The 16,886-nt window shown below is 36.2% G+C and overlaps 1 protein-coding gene across 2 annotated transcripts in view; it reads left to right on the forward strand.

Annotated features, from left to right (window-relative positions):
- Window positions 1–16,886, forward strand: part of ARID4B (AT-rich interaction domain 4B) — an 89,989-nt gene that overhangs the window by 49,820 nt on the left and 23,283 nt on the right. For both annotated transcript variants that reach the window (XM_086743636.1, XM_086743637.1), the window contains exons 10-16: window positions 814–887; window positions 1,658–1,812; window positions 4,789–4,861; window positions 5,979–6,073; window positions 7,166–7,263; window positions 7,475–7,736; window positions 8,740–8,912. In XM_086743636.1, the coding sequence (XP_086599762.1) occupies window positions 814–887; window positions 1,658–1,812; window positions 4,789–4,861; window positions 5,979–6,073; window positions 7,166–7,263; window positions 7,475–7,736; window positions 8,740–8,912 (930 nt within the window). The remainder of the gene's footprint in view (window positions 1–813; window positions 888–1,657; window positions 1,813–4,788; window positions 4,862–5,978; window positions 6,074–7,165; window positions 7,264–7,474; window positions 7,737–8,739; window positions 8,913–16,886) is intronic.

The following is a 16,886-nucleotide window of genomic DNA, read 5'->3' on the forward strand; positions in this document are numbered from 1 at the left end:
TGTTCTTAAACTCATGTTGGTCAGGGAGTGGGTTTGATGTATGACAACGCAATTATTTTTTTTCTAGGTTTTAGTTTTTATTTAAGAAGTTGCAGCTATTTATTGTGCTTGGTTCAATTTAACAGAATACTGTTGTGGAGAGAATTTTGAAATATTTAGCAGTTTCACTGTAGTTTAATGACTTACTAAGTCTATGCTATCTTACTAAGTCTGAACTATCACTTTACTATTATTAATGTATTAGTGCACCTTGCTGGAGAAACACACGTAACCATGTGCACATGCAAGCACAAACCACCCAGCCCCCAAAGCTGCAGTTCAAATTTGCTTCCTCGGATATAGCCACAGCAGAAGATAAAAAGTGGTTTTTTTTTTCCTTTAATTTGGAAGTCTTTCATTTCATATTGACAATTTATACTAATACTCATTTATGTTTTAAGCAAGGTAGGGTTTTGTTGTTTGTGGGTGAGTAGTTACTCGATAAGTTAACATGAGATTTTAAAGTGATATATATTTGGGAGATTCCAGAAATTACCTGTTAGTGGAAGAACAACGCTTTCTTTAATATGCAGTGAATGCGTGTGGATGGTTTAACCAAACTTATGTAGAAGTTTTGTTTTTAATCCACTAACTGACTGACACCATAACAGGCTTAATGCTGTAGAATTGCCAAGATACACTTCATATACTTCTTCTGTGTGTTTAGTAAGTGTGTTGTAGTTTTAATGATAGCTCTGTATTATACTGCTGATGTAGCTTTAAAGTATTTTTAAAATTTTATTTTATTTTTTTAACATTTTCTGAATTATCTAGCATTTCTGTCCCAAGAAAAGATGTTCGGGAGATTAGTGAAACTTCACCAAAACCTGATGCTTTGTTAAAACAAGGTAAAAACAACTTTACATGACAGAAAGGATGTGTGTATATTTACTTCGTGTCAATTGGACCAAATTTATGGTAGAACACTTCAGAAAATCTAGATGAACTTTTTAAAAAAAAAACAAACCCACCCAAACAAAAAGCCTCCACTTGACCACACTTGTTTTAAACATAGACATGCTGTCCAAAGGCTATAATAATACAGCACACACTGACTTTATAGGTTATTTAGTATTTGGCCTTTTGCGTTAGACCTTCATAGAGTTATTCTCACAATAGTACCCCAAGTAGTTATAAGTTATCTTTATGCACTCTCAAAAAACTGGGGTTGTGGATTCATTTGAAAGTTTAAGTTTGTGTGATCAAACTCTTAAAATTAGCTTGTGCTTACTTCCTCCTCCTCCTTCTCTCTCTTCAATATGCATAAACTACAGCGTAAACCTTTTAGAATAGTGGTTCTCTCAGTTAAGTTTTCATATATGCCCTAATACAGAAGATCCTTATTTGTGTCTGTAGACACTGACATGGTAATAATCCTCATAATAGCTCTGCTTAGCTTGATGTGCAGAGAACACTAGGCCAATTTGTCTGGGTAAGACAAATAAGGATGGACAACATGGGGTTGTTGTTGAGGTTCCTTGAACTTGGGGGTGGAATTGTTAATTAGCAGTCTTTCCTTCTTCTCCCTGCCCCACCCCCAACAATGTTTTTTTGAGATTAAAATATTTGGTCAAACTGATACTTCCTGCAGTGCTAACAAATGCTGGTCCTCTTACAGCTTTTGATCAAGCCCTTGAATTCCGTAAAAACAGAAGTGTTCCTAGTAACTGGAAAACAGAATTGAAGGAAGACAGCTCCAGCAGTGAAGCTGAAGAAGAGGAAGAAGATGAAAAAGAAAAAGAGGATAACAGCAGTGAGGAAGAGGCAAGTGAAGTTAGTCAAGGGCGTAGATACATGGCTGATAAAAGTTAGCAAGACTGTAATGTTTAAGTAGGTCTGTTTAACATTTGGGAACATTTAACATGTTCCCAACATAGGCAACTTTGTTAGCATAAGCAGCATTATTGCCTCTCAGCTATCAAAATCTTTATTCAAGAACGATTAGTTAATGTGAAAATATCAACTTGAAAATCTAACAAATATAGAATCATAGAATGGTTAGAGTTGGAAGGCACCTTTAAAGGTCATCTAGTTCAACCCCCCTGCAAGGAGCAGGGACATCTCCAACCAGATCAGGTTGCTCAGAGCCCTGTCCAACCTGGCCTTTAATGTTTCCAGGGACCGCGCATCCACCACCTCTCTGGGCAACCTGTTCATCTTATATGAAAATATCTTTGAGTCATGCAGCAAAATGTAGTCAAAAGACTGAGTCATTAGGGACTAACAGAAAATAGAAATTAAAACTCAAGGGAAGATCCTGTTTTGGAATCTTTCCCATGCTGGTGTTAATGCAGTGGCAAAAGAGGTTGCAGTACCTACAAGGGCCTGAGCAGGATGAAGAAGGGTAGATATTGGTGTTTGCTGTCATATGTGTATTGTTTTTTCTAAAAGAAAAAAGGTTCCCTTGTGGGTATTTCTAAATGGAACTCACGTGCTAGCTGTTAAAGGTCTGTCTGTCTTCTAACTGGGAACATCTGTGTAGCTGAAAAAATGCTTAAGTTGTTTCTGATAAAGGATATGTCGTGCTTAAATTATTTTTGATAACGTTATTACAAAGATCTCGCTGTTTTCTTTGAAAACATCAGCAATTATGTCTTTCAACTGTATGTAAATCCAGACTGGCCTTTTCTTTACACATGCTGTTTCAGCATTGGAAGGAAAAGGAGTTTTCTCTTCACTGATGTAAAACTTTTGGCTTCTTAGGTTGATACTAACTCCTGGGCGATAATGTCAGCCATGGCCCAGATGAGTTTCCTATTTGTAGTTCACTTTCCCTCCAAATAAACAGTTGTTTACTGTTCTATAATAATGCAGTGTGTCACAGTGTGCAGAAGGGTGTAGTAGTTTCTTTATCGTGGATTAAATATTTCACATAGTTGTAATTTAGCAGTATTTCAAGATATATTAATGGTGTGAGGTAAACCAAAGGTTGAATTTAGCAGCACTTGATAATTAACCAATTTTAAGTTTAACAAAGTGATTCAGTAGAATATATTATGATTAGAACAGTGACTTAATTACAGATTCGAGAAGGACAAGATTCACACTAACTTACTACAGAATACCCTAAATCAGTATATATATATATACATATACTATATATATATAGTATATATATATATATATAGTGTATATATATATATATATGTATGTGTGTGTATATATGTATAAACACACAAACACAGACATAAATATTTGGATCTGGTGAAATATAGTGAGGGTGTATCTAGTATACTGGTTGCAGTTCTCTACCCAGCTTGTCCTTGCTTATTGAAGTAGCCTGCTCTGAGCTCTGATGGTGTGCCACGTGTCGGATGCTTGTCACGTAATGCCCTTCGCAGAGACTTTCCTCTTGCATTGCCTTTGCAAGACTGTGGCATATTTTCATTGTGTTTCTGTTGATGATAATACCTAAATGACAACTGTTTCAGCATGTTATGAATACTGGTTCTTAATTTTTTTTGCCTTTTTGCTCTGATATGTCCTCTAAGTGCATGTAATGGAGAGGAGGAAATACAGAATAAGGAAAAAATAATAGTAAAAGTTATAGCCTTTCTTGATCTTATTTTCAACCATCCATCTCTTTATTAAATAGCTTAAGCAGATGTGAGGTTTTTTGAGCTTTGGGTTTTTTGTGTGGTTTTGGTTGTTTTTTTTTTTCAGTTGTGTTCAGTAATGATATTCTGTTTCTCTTGATTTCTTGACTGTCTTGCTATAGTTTTAAATACAATACATCTTGTCCTCTTGCCTCGGGGTAGGTGAAGCTTTAGTATTTAGTACAAGCAGACTGTTGAAGAATGGAAAATATAAACATGGAATGAAAGTTCACTAAAGAAAAAGAATTTATTTTGTAGTTACTTAATAACTTCTTTTAGTTATTTTTGGAAACTTTACAGGTAGTATTAAAGGGTATGCATAAAATTAATCAACTTACATTTGGCATATTGTTTTGAAGTAGCTTAGTCGTCAGAATTTCTAAGAATTCTGGTTACATTAGTATCTTCTTGCTACTGGTTGTGGCAAGTTCCATTTCCTAAGGAAATTATGAGGTGTTATAAAATAAGCCGTTGTGCTTTATTATGAAACTCCACTGTTTATTAATCTAAGTAAATCTGGTACACAGGTTTATTAGTACAGTGAACTGAACGTCCAAAATATTCGTTGTTATTTCAGTGCTGGGATTGATCCTCCTCACCACACATTCAACTGGTACACCATGGCAGTATACATGCAGTGCCATGGGCTGTGGTTTGCCAGTTCCTTGGCTAGAACTCCGAAGAAAGTGCAGGCACCATTTTCTCTTTTACTTCATCCCTGAAAGTGACATAGTGTATCCAGGCATCAACGAGTCGCTTAACTGCAGTAGAAATAGACCTGAGATTTCTGATGTCATCTCTTGATCGTTAATAGTGGTGTGTTCCAGACCTTCTGTGTAAATGGACAAAATTGAGAATACACGTTGATTTGTGATATCACTTAGGATACTTCAGTGGTCAATCAAAAAATCAGTTTCAACATGTCTTTACAGTTATTGTTTTATGTATTTTGAAAAACTGTTTGTATTTTATAAAACTTGCTTCCATGTGGCATAGCACTGAGAGCATATGTCTTTTTGTATGGTATCCTGTTGCTGACGACAGTAAAACAAACTTGAACGTTTGAATGTAAATTATCACTGCCGTATGTTTCTTAATGAAGGACTGTAACTCAAAATGGTGGTAATTCTGTTGTATGCTTTACTTTTAACAGGAGGAAATTGAGCCGTTTCCTGAAGAACGAGAGAATTTTCTTCAGCAATTATACAAGTTCATGGAAGACAGAGGTAGGCGTTTTAATCTTTGACTTGTAGAAGCTGAAGATAGATGTATAAGAATTGAGTCTGTAAAGTAGTAGTGCTTTGCAGTTCAATTCTGGAAACAGTGAGACTGTATTTATCACTTCTGACTTGCCTGCTATTTAGAAGATAAGTCTGTGAATTGACTCTTCTCCTAAAATACAGTCACTTATTCCTGCTTTCAGAAATAAGTGGATAGCTCCTCATATATCCTAGTGCATTTTCTACTGTGCACTTATAGTATGTGTAATGAAACATGTAATATCCTCAATCATATTAATGTATATGCTTGGTTCGATATCTTTAAAATACTTAAATAAAATTTACCCACCCCCAGTTTTTAGGATCTTACAAAAAAAAAAGCATTTCCTTTGTGCTAATTTTCTTGTGTGAATCCTGGTCACTTAAATGCATGAGCATTACCAGTAAGGTAGATTGAAATATTTTTAAAGGCAAATGCCATTTATTATGTTAAATATTTACCAGAAATTTATACATGGCAAGAAAAGTACTGTGTCTGTGAAGGCAGGGGTGAAAGTGTTTGTATTTAAATTAGTATTATAATTAGTTAAATTACTATATTTTTAATTACATGTGAAAATGAGATGAGGAACTGTTTAAAAGAGACGACAATGTGGTAGCTACTGCTAGTACAGTAGCGTAGAAAGTTTCAGCTCTTTGAAGCATTGTGGGATTTGTTCCTAGGGGGTTTTTTGGTATTATTTTTGTTGGTTTTTTTTTTAATTGTAATGAGAGGACTGTGCTGATATTTTTAGATGTAATTGTTTCAGCAGGCAAAATAAAAATATGTATAGTATAGATAGCAAGAAAAGTTGCATCACTTGCGCATGTTCAGCAATGGAAGAACACGTATGTATGAATTAAATTATATTACTGAACTGTAGGAAAAATGGGTTAAGACTCTTGAGTTTGTTTAGTTTTGTGAAGAGAAAGTACCAGATGCATAAGATGGTCAGAGGGAGAAGTTCACAATACTTTATTTAATAGTGTGGTAGTGTAGTAGTGATGTGGATTTCATGTTTTTCTGAAAAAAAAACCAAAACAAAACTCTTCAGAACACTGTAATAACTGTCTTTGTTCATAGGAACTCCTATTAACAAACGACCTGTGTTAGGATACAGAAATTTGAATCTCTTCAAATTATTCAGACTTGTACACAAGCTTGGAGGATTTGATAATGTGAGTATTAGTATGATGAGTATTCCGGAGCCATAAAATCTGAGGATGCTGTTTATTTTTGTTTAAGTAGAGATGAAGAGGAGTCTTATACAGGAGCTTTAGACATGAAAATCGATTACTACAGCTATGTAAGACACCCTGTAGTTCTGAAAAATACTTTAACAGGAACCAGAAGCTAATTATATTCTAAATAAATTACACATCTACTCAGCATGTTTAATTACTGCTGCATAAAATCAGCTAGCATGTGTGTTTTTGTGATAGTTCAAGAAATGTTTGTCTGATTGAAGTTGTTGCCTCAGAAATTGAAGAGAGTCACTGCTCAATAAAATCTCAAAGACAAGTAATCTAGTTTAAGGTCTGATGTGAGACTCTTAATTCCTGTCTATTCTGGGCAGTATATAGAAGAACATTCTGGCTGAGATCAGCAAGACTGTTCTTGAAGCACATAGAATTCATGGCCAAGCAGATTCCGGTATTGCTTTCAACTGCTTCCCATAAATTTAGCCTGTCAGTTCAGGAGGTATGTTTGTGCAGTGACACCTTTCTGATATACAAGAGAGGATCTCGTACTTGGGTATTGCAATACATCTGCTTTACCTTCACAGATGGTTAGAAATGAGCATATCACACTGTCACAAAATTTTGACACCAAAGGACATATTAAGGACATAAAGACAGGTAGCCAGTGTATCTGGTGCAGTACTGCTAGGGCTGAGTATTGTTAGTGCTTTGAATGCATTTTTTCTTTCCAATTTAATTAAAATTTTAACTCTGATAATTAAGAATGACTTTAAATAGAAAATAAAAATGATGTACTGACTTTTCTGATCTTTGTATTTTTTTCCTTTGTTTTATTACCACCTGGAGAGGAAAGTCTGCTGTGGCTTACTGAAATGCAAAATTACTTAAAGTAGTTACATTAGACTGCAGCTTGCATTACAGCAAAATACTGTGTGTGTAATAAATAGTAGTTTTAGGGATGAGAGGAAATCACTTATAGTTATTTTCCAAAGTTGTAAACTTTGTTGACTTAGTCTTTTTTTGTGTTAGTGAGTTAATTCAAAAACTATGACTTCATTTCTTTAACAGATTGAAAGTGGAGCAGTGTGGAAGCAAGTTTATCAAGATCTTGGAATCCCTGTATTGAATTCAGCTGCAGGATATAATGTTAAATGTGCATACAAAAAGTAAGTAATAAGACTATGAAGTTTGTCCTAAAACAGCACTAGAATAAACTGAAGTGATCCTGTGGCAGTGATAATATATATAAAATTCATAACTTTTTGGTTGTAATACAGTTTTTGGGGCTTTAAACGTACTGTTCATGTTTAGCTTCTGCTAGGTAGCATGTTCTTTCTTGAAACAAACTTGCTTATCGCAAGCAATTTTTTCTTTTAGATATCTCTATGGTTTTGAAGAGTATTGTACATCAGCTAACATTGAATTTCAAATGGCATTGCCAGAGAAAGTCACGAGCAAGCCTTGTAAAGACTGTGAAAAAGAATTGAAGATGCGTGAAGAACCAGAGCAGGATGTAAAAGAAATAAAAGTGGATAAGGAGGAGCACAAGCAGGAGGAAGTAGCAGTAGTACAACAAGAAGAAAAAAAGTTAGCTGAGAATGATAATGAAAGTAAAGAAAATGATAAACCCTCTGTTCTGGTAAAATATTTTAATGTTCATATTATGTCCTGTTTATAAAGGCAGGTGTTGTGTTGATAAACATGAACTCATGATGTCAAGATTGAAATCTCCATAATGGATTTTAAACAAGGCAAAAATGTGCTGTAAACCTAATTCAGAACAACACATTTGAGCCATATTTATCCCTAGGTGCCTGTTTTAGGGGATCATGATGTCAAAATGTCTGACTGGTTAGGAAGCAGCTGCAACATTCCACTTGTTTGAGGACCTCCCAGGTCAAATGGAGACTAATTAGTGTGCAGCTTTATCCTGATCTGCATAATGCATGCTCACAGCTAACTACAGTGCTGATTCTTTTATTTTGCGTTTAGCTGTGCTTTTAAGTACTCGTAAGTCTTGCTTTTACTTCTCCGCTCCAGTGAAACCAGTGAAGCTCTACAAAGACCTGGGCCGTATGATCTACACAGAAGTCTAACATAGTTCAGTGGCCCAGAGAGACAAATGTTTATAGCTCTTCAAAATCCAGTGTTGACTCAGTGGTTTTAGCAAAGGAAGTCCAGGGCAGTAAGCTGAAGTGCTGTGCTGTGCAGGCTTAGCAGTTTGCTCTGGAAGCAGTGTAGCTCCTCGAGTCAGTGTGCAATACAGCTGTCATTCTTCTGTATGCAAGTTGCAGCCAGCTCTGGTCTGTCCAGGTGGCACGGTACTGATATGTCTGCATCCTAAGTGAAAACATACCCTGTGAATTGTTCTTCTTGGGGATTGCTTTGCAGTTCAGGTCTAAGAGCAGCTTGCCTATATCATTGTGACAAAACTAGCTAGGACGCTGGCTGCAACTTTGAAATCTGTTACGTTTAGCTTGGGATTTTAAGAAGAAAAAAAAGGCAGAGGTGCTGTAATTTTAGAACAAGCCCTAGACTCCAGATTTTTTTCTCCTGTAACTGCAGTGTTTTGTCTGTCTTTTCTTAAATCTTCAGTATTTTTATTTCACCTTTTAAGTTAACTAAAGGTTTTATTATGCTAGGGAAACAAAAAAAATTTGCCAGATTCTGCGTGTACTCAGCCTGATCAAGAAAAGGACTTAAGTGTAATCAAAACTGAAGATGAAACCAAACCAGAAGATAAAGAGGAGGAGAAGATTAAAGAAATGGAAAATCCTACTGTAAATGCAGATGCTGAAGAAAAAGAAAAATCAGGGTAAGTTACACTGTTTATAATGAGCTAAGGCATCTGATTTGTGTTCGTTAAAATTTACTCTCGTAATTGGAACTTCACATCAGACATTCTTGTCGGGAATTAGACTCCTATCTTCCAGAGACCTGTGTGTTCCCAACTTTTTATGGTTAAGGCCATTGAAGTTTGTGGCTCTAATTTTAAAAAAAAAAAAAAAGGCAGCCTCAGTTTTTACAGAGTCAGGCCTAGATATTTATAAGCTGAGTGAGAAAAGGCTTTATAAAGCATAGGTTTGATTTAAGACAAAAATACTGCAGTCGTTGCCAGTAGTATTTGTCTACTGAATTTTCGTACAAGTATATCACAGACTTGTGGTTTGCAGCTTGTGCCGTTGGACAGTGGTTTGTTATGGGTAACATGGGAAAAGATGGAAGTACCTTGCATCACTCAGTAACAGCTTTGCCGTTGAGTAGGCATGATACTGGCCGGAGTGTCTTATGCATTCCTTCAGATAGGAGTTTTGGAAATAGGAGACTGAAGTAATAGGGGTGCTCAAGGCAATGTAATCAATGGGTGTGTGCAGATGATCTCTCATTTCCTTTATGGAATGGGCAGCTTTTCCTCTTTCACTGAAAGAAAAACCAACCCAAAACAAAATAAAAACAACACTCCACAAGTTTGTGGAGTGTTTTTGGCAGCCACGGAAAAAAAAACCCTGATGTTTAAAACAGAATATAGTCCTCGCTAATCCCTAGTATGTTAACAGTTTATATTCTTGCAATTAAGACCCTCATGCAGTCTGATTTCAAGTGATAAGAACACAAAAATAGTCATTACAGGTCAGATTGAAGGTATCTTTTAATATGGTATCTTGTCTTCAACAAAAAAAACAATAGCAGATGCTTAAGGGAGAAGCTATTAAAAGAGGGAAGGCAGATAATGACACCTCCTTATACTGTCACAGCAATCTGTATATAAGGGATTTTTTTTTTTTTTTTTACCTAATACCAGCTGTTGCCTGACCACTAATTCCCTTGTTCATTCCAGCAATCTTTGCTATTTAGATCAGCTTAATCTTAATCTTCTGTCTAAATATCATTAACTCTTAATGCTTTTTCTGACCCATTAAGAGTTGTGACAGAATGATGTAGTTCAGTGTATTGATTTCTGATTCATTGGTAGTAGTTTTTTTACCTTAAGGGTTTTGATTTCCATATAACAGATTCTGGAAGGACCCATCTGTAAAATGTTTTTGTCTTCCTAAACATTTTCAGTGTGATTACGTTGGCAATTTCTGTAACTCAGAAATGCAGAATACAGAAAAATCAAGTTTACCTGAACTCAGTTAGAAGAGCCTTTTCTTTGTGGGTATGATTTCATTTGTATCGTATGTGAATTTTTCTTTTTCTAAAAGGTCAATTGCTGGCATTTGTTACATTTGCAATTTTTAAGGTGAACTGAATGAGTTGTACTGTAACAGGTTTGCTAGATTTTCAGAATTATTAAAGATTGATTTTACAATGCTACTTTCAAAATATATAGCTAAATAGATGGGAAACTTTGCACTGCTGAGAGAATAGCAGTTTCTAAAATTCCCTAAGTTGTATTTTTGTATGTGTGTGTGTTGTGACATTACTTTATGTTTATATATATACTTGGAAAATACAGTGGCTTGAAACTTAGGATGCTGCTATACTAAATGGTACATAAATTTATGAGCTGCATTTGCTTTTCAGTATTCCTTGATTGTGTTGGTTTTTGTGTGGGTTTGTTTTTTGTTTGTTTTTTTTTTAAAAAAAAATCATGGTTCACGTCCGTTTGGGTTATTTATGACATTTAAAAATGTTATGAGTTTTCATAGGTTTTTTTATTTGTGAAAACAACAAAAACCTGTAGAAAGTACTACTTTCTCTTAATTTTCCCCAGTTCATCTAATTGTAATGGAATGAGTTCTGCTCTCTCTGCTTGTCTTTACTCATCCAATGAAAACTCTTCTAACTAGTATTTTGCTATTGTGATTCATGAAAGATTGTAACAAGTTGCTTAGAAAAGAAAGCCTAGCTCTAAAAATAGATGTAGGCAGTGATGTGGGCATTGCTGGGGATATGTTTCAAGGAATAATTTAAACTTACAAAAATGAAACATTTGTAGCAGTTAACAGTCTATAAGTGTTTGTAAGCAGTAGTGCTGTTATCGTGATTACTTTTCCTTTCTTCCCGCAGAGATTGATAGCAAGTACAAAATGCAATTGTATCAGCTTTAAAGAGTTTTTTAAAATCTCACTTGTCATCTTAAATGCTAAACAATGTTTTTAGCATTTATACAGAAGCATGCATTTATACGTTAGCATAAAGGAGTTTTGTGAGCCTGGTATGCTGCTGAGGACACTGTACTAGACGTTATACTTTCCCTGTCTCCAGCTTCATGAGTTAGGAGTGGCGAAGGTTATACAGAGGGGGAAATGCTGTGGTTTGAGTTCTTTGACCTGAAATACAAAATGAAAAATGCATTTTTGTAGGTAGAGAACTAATCACACACACAAAAAATGCTCAAAATGTAGTAAAAATAGATCACTTTGGACTGAATTTTTGTCAATGTATTTTAAATGTACTCCTGGAACTGTTTTTAAGCTATGGCCCATCTGTCTTTCACAGTCCTAAACAAGTAGCCAAACAAATGAAACCTAATATTATATATGGTAAACTTGTAGAGTTTGCTGTTTGAATTTATGTCTGTAGGACTTTTGTTTATACACTATTTGTGTATAAACACAGGAAACCAAGAAGACAGGTTTCTTCTTGCCGAATTTCTTTTGGGTGGACTGAATCTACTTCCCAGCTTCTAGATCTCAAGAAGTACTACTGGAAGCCAGGGTTGTTTATTTTCCAGAAGTTTTGTTTTTCTGTCCAATCCCGTGTGTCTCAATTCTTTGAGATTGCTGCCACTTGAATCCTGTGATCCCTTCTGCACAGACTTTAACAATACGCTGAAGCGGAAAAAAGGCTGAATGTGGTTCTCTTCCTTTCTTCCCCAGAGCGCCTGTGTCTGTGAACACCGAGAACAGAGATTCAAAGGCAGCTTTCTGCTTATTCTATACGTGCTTGTCTTGTCTTTTTGTGGCTAGTGGAAGATGCATATGCTAGATAAGTTTTGTGCAACTTCTAGTCATAAAAACAGTGAAAAAAGGCCACTAATGTGTTATTTCCCATTGGTCTGTCCCAGAGAGATCTTTACAAAAATGGCTTTGTAAATGCATCCTTTTCCCTAACATACAAAAAAGTACTCAGTCAATGAATAAACAAGAAGGTTTAAAATCCTCCTTACTTTGAGGTTCCTGCTAACTTTATGTTGTGGAAGTAATGGTCTTCAGATATAGCATTGCATAGGTGGTGCAATTTTCCTTTGTAGCATCTAACATTGCCTGTTGTAACTGTTCGAAGACTTGATCAAAGCCAACGAATTGAAATCTAAGGGGCTTTTCTACACAATGGACCATGTAGACAGTTGAGTGTGTTCCCGAAATACTGAGGCCAGGAGCCTAGCGGAGTTTTTAAAAGGCGGGAGGTTTTTAATATAACCTGATAAAATACAAACTGCGTCTTTAAAAATTCCGTAGTAGATACAATTAACCTATACTTCAGTTTACAAACTGTAAGTTGACCAACATTAGTAAGATTTCCCCCCTCCCCCCATCCCCAATAATTGATTCAACTCAATTAATTCAACAATGGGTCTTTTTGTTTTGGTTGGGGTTTTTTTGTTGTTGGTTTTTTTTTGTTGTTGTTGTTGTTTCATTTTGGTTTTATTTTGGTTTTTGTTTGTTTGGTTTTTTTGTTTTTGGTTGGTTGGTTGGTTTTTTTAACACTTTTCTCTAAAACACCCAGGACAGGCCACTATCAAGAACTTTATACAGAACTGAAAGATAAAGTGCTCAGAAGCTATAAAGTGCTCAGGAGCTAGATAATAATTTTTGCTTTCCTGACACTTGCATATTGGTAGTACTTGGATTTTTGAGGTGACCAGGCAGAATTCTGTGAAGTAATCCAGTTACAGTACAGAAGATTGCAAAGGCTTTGTTCTTGTGTTTTCCTTCTTTTGGCTGAGGTGTGCCTTAACCCTAACACCAGGAGGGGCTGCCATCTCTGGATCCTTACCCTATCCTTTCTCACCAAAGTGTCGTTTTTGGTACTCGCAAGTAGTTCTTACTGGTCTTATGAAACTTCTTGGATATATATATATATATATATATATGTATATAATTTTTTTTTCTTGAAAATTACATACTTTTAAAAATTTCCTTCGAGGAATGCATGAACAAATATTCTTAAAGAATACTTCAGAAACGTAAACACTTCTGGTTGTCTCATACTGCCAGTTTAGGTCTTCATGGTATGGTTTTCTGGGAATTGGTACTGTCATGTTTTGACAGTAACAATAGGAGAAAATGCTAAACCTCTTTCGCTAATAATCTTGAATGAAGTTAAACCATTCATTCACATGAAAGGGAAAAATCTTAATCTTAGAGCTGTTATATACATTGTTACATGCAGTAATAGCATTTCCCTTTCCTAGAAACAGTAGGAGGGAACCAGGAGTAATAAAAGCAGTAGCTGAGAACCAGGTTAAGATGGGCATTGTTTCATGTGAAAGGTTTTACTAGGTTTTAACACCCTTGTAGGCTAGGGTGGCTGCCTGCTGTGCCTGTGCTGGTGTGATGACTTCTATTTGTACAAGTTCAATTTTCTGGAAACACTTGATGGGGATTTTCTGAAAGCAGTTTACAATGGGATTGTGTAATAGTCAGAAGCTCCATTTCACATACGCGAGATAACAGATTGTTAGAGGCAATGTTTTCTTCAGTTCCTTGTCTGTTAAAATGATGTATCAAAGCTTTGTGGTGGCGAATCTAAAACAGTAGCAGGAAGTTTAAAATGCTTTGGAGTGAAGGTGATTTGGTACAGAAGGCATATCTTCTAGCCTCTGGATTAGCATTGAGAACTATGTATTGAGATAGCTTTCTCCAATCTGATTTACATTTATGTGGAATTGATTGGCTTGGGAGAAGGGAGAAAAGTGCATTGGTGTTCATTGCACAGTTGGTGTGAACATCTGCTCTGGATCATAGACTGTTGGTATGTATGCAAAAAAAAACCCCAACATTTTTAAGAAGCATACTTAAGTAGTTTCATTTATAGGAACATATTTCTATGCTGTTATTTGTGATGTGTGTTCTATTTATATATTCCAGCTGCTTTTGTATTGGGAAGGAATTTTTCGTGTAGTCATATTTTCAGAAAGTCTAATTGATTTAATTTTTTTCTTACTATAGAAAATGCACTGATACATGCACACACATCAGGATTGATTTTGACACAGCAAGAAGCTGCTAATGACACAATAATAAAGCGTATAGAGTAGCACTGTAAATGTACCGGCCCTGTGCGTGCATCACGTTGAGTGGAAGGGAGATGTCTTTGATATGGGAAAGTAGTTCTGTCATCACATTTTACGTAGCTTATGGTCACTTTGGAGGTTATTAACCACAGTAGCTGTCACTGAGACTCGTGTGTGGGTGAGCCCTTAAACATTAATGAAATACTAGATGTTTTCGAGCTGAGTGTGAACCAGTGCTATAAAAATGAAAAGGGCTGTACTATTGAGCCAGACTTCTGAACCATCCTTCCGAGGAATGTTGCAAAATACTTTAAAACAAACAAACAAACAAAAACACAAAAAAAACCACCCCAAAACAAGCAAAAAACCAACTTGTCTGAATGATTAGAAGCAATAACATGAGGTCTTTTCATTTATCTTCTCCATGGCAGCAGAGGAAAACACTGATTACAGAGTACATGCTTCTGTGGTTGGAGTGTCCTGTACTACTCTCAGATGTGATTCAAATCAAGTTAGTGCCTTTCCCTTTCCCTCAGAATGATGGACCATAACTGTGCATTTATTCAGATTTTCTGTGTGTAGACAGACGTCCTTGGAGCTTTTAGGTTTTCTTGCAACTTCAGAGGGAAGACAAATACTGGTGAATTTTTGGTGTTCTGTTATTTTGTTTAATTAAAGGCGAGATTCTACTGTCACAGCATAAGTTCAGGTCTTAATGGCCTCCCTGCCTTAAAACTTAAGGACATCTTAATACAGCTGTGATTGAGAAACGCAGAGTATGAAAGCGACTTGACATCTTCCAGCTCTGTATTATGTGAAGTAGAGGTTAAATAATGCTCTAGGATGAGGAAGAGGGGAAAAAGGAGGAAAACAAAAATAGAAGTTAATTGCTGAATTTGAAGCGTCAATTACACTGGAGTTTATTTCTGCTAGTGTTTCAATTAACTGTAATGACTTAATTGAACCAATAATTGAAATAATCTTGCTTCCTCAAGTTTTAGAATAACCCCTGAAAAAAATAATCTTGCATTTGCCATATCACCTGCTGTGTGAGCCAGCATGGAGTGTCAGGAGAAGTGTACTGGGATAAGGTTAGGTGTGCTGCAAAACAGGGATCCTAGGAGGCAGATCTAATGCTCCAGATCACACCCTGTCTCATAGTTTTCACCTGGGCTTTGTGACAATGCTGTGTTTAGTGCCAGAGTTTGTGGACTGAAAGCAGTTTGCATGATACTGCAGTTCCTTTAGGGGTATAATAGCATGTGCTAGTTCATCTATTGACATCTGTTTGTTGATCTACTTATATGGGCTTGCTGGTGTTAAATCTTTATATTGACTGAAAATTACCTGCCATATGTGTATTTTTGAACACTTGCAGTATTTTTAGCCTTTTAACAATTTCACAATGTCTTTTGTAACTAACGATAAGCAACATTTGTATGACCTAAATATTTCAATGGTTTGACTTTATTAACAAATATTTTTGCATTTTAATTCATTAATTTCCTACTTCTGAAGGTTTGTGTTCCCATTCCGTGGGAGTTGGGGTGAGGGTATTCTTTAGTCTGTAGTTGTAACTGGAAATGCTTTCAAATCCTCCTGATAAGCTTTCTGGTGGTACTTTGGTTTCTGGAGCAGTTACAGTATTGCTCTGTCTCTTGTACAGTGTGCATGGACATCTGCTGCTGCCTTGTTTCATCAGCTGCTGCTTGGGTTGTTCAAATAGTTGCAGTTTTGTGGCAAATATTGCTTGGTACTGGTATTAAGTTCACGATTATTGTCTCCTACGGAGAGACTGGTTTCATTCCTTTTTTTTTTTTATTTCCCCGCCTCCCCCTCAAAATGGGATTTTGACTAAATGACATTAAAGGAAATCTGATGTTCTCATACATATGTACACGGACAAATGAGGTTATGTGCATGCTGAATGGCTACAATCACAATTTTCTCTTCAGACCTCTGTTTTGGCCATGGCAATCATGGCTTCTCCTTCATCTTCAGTGGCAGGTTTGAGCTTTTTAGGGCCCTGTAAAACAATCTTTTCTTCCTTGGAACAACTGGAATATGTTTTGTGAGGGTGGGTTTTTTTGGGTTTTGTTTGGTTGGTTTGTTTTGTTCCAGGAGCTATGTGAGTACGCTGTTTTTTCTGCTTCAAAATGATGACTATTCTTTGCTTTTGTTTGTCTTTCTGAAATCTCCACCTTATCATCGCTAAGCGAATCACTCCTTAGAACAGATTTTAATTGCAGCCATCTCTGCTTCCGTTTTGCTTTTGCTTCCTGACGTTCTCTCCACCTATGTGTAGTCTTCACATCTACTTGACCATCCAAGTTACTGAACTTCGTAGTGAGGGTTTCACACATCTCTTCTGGAGAAGTTCTGATATTGTCGTGCAGCCCTTGCAGAATAATCTGTTGGGACACCAACAAAGCCGTAGGGCGATTAAGGTGAAAGAGACTCCAAACTTGTTCAGCTTCCAAAGAGCCCCTAGCACCATAATTGCTAGTGTCTGGAAATCTCCCACATAGGCATGCTTTTCTTTGCAGATAGCATTCAGGGATTGTGCCACTAGTTCTTGGGGGGGAACAGGAGGAATTCTGTGAA

This window comes from Chlamydotis macqueenii, chromosome 3 (genome assembly GCF_036417535.1).
Source record: "Chlamydotis macqueenii isolate bChlMac1 chromosome 3, bChlMac1.mat, whole genome shotgun sequence".
NCBI lineage: Eukaryota > Metazoa > Chordata > Aves > Otidiformes > Otididae > Chlamydotis > Chlamydotis macqueenii.